The 5117-nt window shown below is 42.3% G+C and overlaps 1 protein-coding gene across 1 annotated transcript; it reads left to right on the top strand.

Annotated features, from left to right (window-relative positions):
- The first annotated feature begins 92 nt into the window (after positions 1 to 92).
- On the top strand, positions 93 to 4295 carry LOC132713871 (uncharacterized). The gene has a single exon (XM_060696570.1). It carries the CDS (start codon positions 93 to 95, stop codon positions 4293 to 4295), a length of 4203 nt encoding a protein of 1400 aa, XP_060552553.1.
- Positions 4296 to 5117: the final 822 nt, after the last annotated feature.

Below are 5117 nucleotides of genomic sequence, written 5' to 3' on the forward strand. Positions count from 1 at the left end.
TAAACATTATCATTTTAGACACAACGCAAAGTAGTTGCTTCTTATTTCACTGACCACTTTATACATTTTGGTGCCGTGACAAAACAGAAATTATGGATATTTTGAGAATTAAGAAGAGAAGAAGTGCACATAAGGCTGTGATAACACGTCAACTTGGCAAATTAGAAGAATATGCGGGCGATAATACGCACTTTAATACCGTTTTTGAAACTCTACGTAACAAACTTATGGCACTGGAAGAGATCAACGAGGAGATAATGTCGCAAGTAGATGAGATAGACATGGAGACCGAGATGCTCGAGACTGAGGACTATATGCTGGAAGTTCGGATACGAATTGGAGATTTGGAGGCTCAACACCGCGCTGCCGTGGAGATCACCCGTTCCCCACAAATTACCCTTGAGAATAACACACTTGAGGAGCCCCTAAATAGTAACAACCATGAGACCGCACAACCCGTGCACAGTAACACCGAAGGAACTTCCGGGAACCGAAATAATAGCACATCGGCTAATAAAGTAAGTGAAATTTCAATTCAGTCTGCAACACAGTTTCATAAACTTCCGAAGCTTACATTACCAAATTTTACTGGAGACATTTTGGAGTGGCAAACATTTTGGGACTGTTACGAGTCAAGCATACATAACAACATGTCACTATCTGAGGTGCAGAAATTTTGCTATCTGAAAACTCTATTGTCCGACGATGCTGCCAGTGTGATTGATGGTTTGAATGTTACACATGGAAACTATTCAGAAGCTATACATTTACTCAAGGAACGTTTTGGTCAGACACATAAAGTTGTAAATGCGTACACGCAAGGTTTGTTGGATTTACCTAGACCAACTTCCCAACTGTCCAGTCTAAGACCGTTTCAAGAAAAGATGGAGGCATATATCCGTGGTCTACAGTCCCTAGGTCAAGGTCATGAGTCCTTTGGAAATTTACTTATACCAGTCATACTTGAAAAACTTCCGGCGGAGATCAAGCGGAACATGACACGTGACCATGGCGGGAGTGAATGGTCACTTCCGGAACTTAGGAGAGCGTTAAAGATGGAGATCAATATAATAGATTCAGGCCAGCCAACACAGACTACATATGAACATTTGGCAACTGCATCTTTCCTTACAAGCACAAGACCAACACAAAAGAAGAAATGTTTTCAACACATACAAGAAGTCCAAATACCCCAACGCCCCCAATGTCCATTCTGCAGTGATAAACATTTTGCTAATGACTGTAAAAACATCATAAATCCTAAGGAGAGAAAAGCCATTATTCATCGCAAGAAACTGTGTTTTAACTGTTTAGGCAACCATATTGTTGCTTCCTGTCGCTCAAAACACCGGTGTAGAAAATGCAACCGGAAACACCATACCAGTATTTGCGATCAGAGTATCGGAAGCTCACTGAACACATCGGCTCCAAGTTTCGTCCCTACTTCCGGTAGTGAAGCAACAACGCATCTTACTTCCGGTTCCAGTGCACAATCGGCCATTCTACATTCTGCAACACAAAGTAGAAACAACGTTTTACTGAAGACTGCTGTTGCTGAGGTTACTTCCGGTCACGCCTGTGCTAAAGCAAACATTTTATTTGACGAAGGAGCGCAGCGTTCATTTATTACTCATGAACTCGCCGAAACACTACAATTACAGAGACGCGGGTCTGAAGTTGTCCATCTGGCTGCATTCGGGGCGGAGTCCAAGAAAGTCGGCCATTTTGAAACCGCCACAGTTTACCTGATAACTGACAACTCAGAGAAAATTGCCATTGATGTCTTAATTGTGCCGTCTATTGCTGTCCCTTTACGTAACCAAATACGAGCTGCCACACATTTGCCATATTTACGAGGTTTGAAACTAGCCCACCCAGTACCGGAAGTTGACACATTCAACATATCATTACTTATTGGAGCGGATAGATATTGGGAGATAATTGGAGACCGTATTATACGGGGCGACGGACCGACAGCTGTCCAGTCAAAAATTGGTTTTCTTCTGTCCGGACCACTTCCGGTGACGTCATCAAGCACAGCTACGAACTACATTATGAACATTATTACATCTGCACCAGATTATAATGATCTTGAGCGATTCTGGAAATTAGAATCCATCGGCATTTTACCCGCAACAGAAGAAAAGGCTTCTGACTACTTGCATAATTATCAGAAGAACTGCATTACCTTTGAAAATGACAAGTATACTGCCTCGTTACCATGGAAACCTGATCACCCTAATTTACCCGACAACTATAACATCACATTAAGAAGAACTCAGAACACCATACGACGATTACGTGAAGACCCCCCTTTACTACAAAAGTACGACGGCATAATTAAAGACCAGGAAAAGAGAGGATTTATAGAGAAAGTGAATGTTTTATCAAGTGAGCGTCCCGTGCACTATATCCCACATCACGGAGTAAAGAAACATTCGGCCACCACCCCTATCCGTATTGTGTTTGACTGTAGTTGTCGTCAAAACAAAAATTCACCGAGTCTTAATGATTGCCTTGAATCAACCCCTCCTCAGATCAACGAATTGACGAGTATTTTAGTGAACTTTAGAAAGCACAGATATGCCGTCTGCACAGATATTGAGAAGGCTTTTCTTCAAATACAACTCCACGAGAATGATCGTGACGTCACACAATTTATATGGTTGAACGACATTTATGATCCAAATAGTGACCTTACAACATACAGATTCAAGTCCGTACTTTTTGGTGCCACATGTTCACCATTTATACTTCATGCCACTTTAACCAAGCATCTGAGTGCCAATGATCATATTTGGGTGAGTGCAATACTTAAGAAAGACTTATATGTTGATAACGTGATGTCCAGTTTTTCTGACGAGAGTACTCTACTTGACTACTTCCAGAACACACGCAAATTGATGACATCTGCTGGTTTTAACTTACGGACCTGGAGCTCTAACAACAGTTCCCTGCGCAGCCTAGCGGAAGCGGAAGAAGTAGCCGAAACTGAAGAAATAACTAGCATCCTTGGAATGAAATGGGACTCGATATCAGACCAGATTTTCTTAGCACAGAAGACAATTTCTACTTCCCAATTTATGACAAAACGTGTCATACTCAAGGAAACAGCGAAGATTTATGACCCCCTTGGCTTCCTGACCCCACTCACAATTCGTGCAAAAATCCTACTTCAAGATATTTGGAAGCAAAAGTTCGAGTGGGACATGTCCCTACCAGATGACCTACAGACCCAATGGTATAACTTTGCTAAAGACTTAAACAGTGTAATCCCTACCAGATACCCGAGAAGTTACTTCAAGGAAACTGACTCTTTGGCATTTACGTCCGGTATAGGCGACAGTGCTGCCAGCGCATCCTCAGATATTCATCTTCATGTGTTTTGTGACGCCAGCCTTAAGGCCTATGGATCAGTAATATACATTACACGTGGTGACCAGTCTGCACGTGTTATATCAAGGACACGTGTCGCACCTTTGAAGCTTCTGACATTACCAAGACTTGAACTTATGGCTGTAGTGATTGGTTCAAGACTTCTGCAGCACGTGCTACAGACGATACCTACAGCATCCGTACACATGTGGTCTGACAGTCAAATTGTTCTACACTGGCTGTCATCCAACCGGAAGTTGAAAACATTTGAACAGAATAGAGTGACTGAAATACACAATCTTACAGAGAACAGAAGGTGGATGTACTGTCCAACCGAGCACAATCCGGCTGACATGTTGACAAGAGGAATTACAGCTACTGAATTTCTGAAGAGTAGATTATGGGAGAAAGGTCCTGATTGGTTAACTGATGAAAGTCGATACCCGAGCCAACCAGCTGTTGTAACAACTGTTTTACTCGCAGAAGAACAAGATGATACACTTGTTACCATGACAACCTACGACATTCACAATGTCATTGATATCAATAGATTTAGCCGTTACAGAAAGCTTCTTAGGGTGACAGCCTATATGATGAGATTCATTCAACATTGCCGATCTGCGAGAACTTCCGATAATACGTCAACTCTGACGTTAACTGTAAAAGAACTTGCCGATGCTGAGAAGATGTGGCTTCATAATTGCCAAGCAACCACCTACAGCGCTGAGATTACATGTATCAAGACCGGAAGGAGAAACCTAACGCTTGTTAGGCAACTACAATTATACCTTGACAATAATGGCTTCATTCGCTGTGGTGGTAGGATTCATAACGCCCCTTTAGCTGAGCAAACCCGATTCCCATATCTGCTTCCGTCAAACCACCAACTGACGAAACTTGTAATTTATAGACGCCCATGAAAGACACTTACACGCAGGTACGAGTGCACTTATTACCCATATACGCCAGAAATATTGGGATTCCATCGATACGCCAGTGTATTCAGAAATTACTCCGGAAGTGTTAACCAGTGCCACCGAGTGTCAGGGAAGACCGTACACAGCGCCAGATCCACCACTTTGCCAAAGATACGAGTTCAAGATACACAACCTTTTACTGTGACTGGAGTTGATTTCACCGGAGCTTTACATGTACGAGGAAAAACAAAAATGAGAAGGCAAATACATTTGTCTTTTTACTTGTGCTTCGACCAGAGCTGTTCATCTAGAAGTAGTCTCAGATATGACTGAATCTTTATTTTTACAAGCGTTTAGGCGATTCAGTAGCAGAAAATCTCTACCCAAGGTTATGAATATCTGATAACGGAACAACTTTTTCAAGCAGCAGCAAAATACAATACGCCAATTAATGAATTCTACTTCCGTAAAAGACACGTTACACAACCATGGTACAGAGTGGAGATTTATTCCCAAGCGCGCTCCCTGGTTTGGTGGTTGGTGGGAAAGATTAATCGGTCTTACCAAAACAGCTATCAAAAAGGTTCTTGGTAGTGCATACGTCACTTATGATACTCTCCAAACAATCGTATCAGAGGTAGAAAGCGTCATGAACGACCGTTTTCCATTTGACTTACGTTACGTCAGAGTCAACCGACCCAGAACCAATTACACCAGCTCATTTGCTATACGGACGGCGTTTTGACAACCCTGCCCTTACAATGAAGATATATCCGAACCAAAACAGTTTCAAGAGATGGGATTACCAAACAAGCGAGAATACAG

Source organism: Ruditapes philippinarum, unplaced genomic scaffold (genome assembly GCF_026571515.1).
Source record: "Ruditapes philippinarum isolate M1 unplaced genomic scaffold, ASM2657151v2 ctg1821_1_1_1_1, whole genome shotgun sequence".
Classification (NCBI taxonomy): domain Eukaryota; kingdom Metazoa; phylum Mollusca; class Bivalvia; order Venerida; family Veneridae; genus Ruditapes; species Ruditapes philippinarum.

What these genes read in the sequence shown, in the direction of transcription:
- LOC132713871 (XM_060696570.1), top strand. Translation starts at nt 93, where the DNA reads ATGGATATTTTGAGAATTAAGAAGAGAAGAAGTGCACATAAGGCTGTG.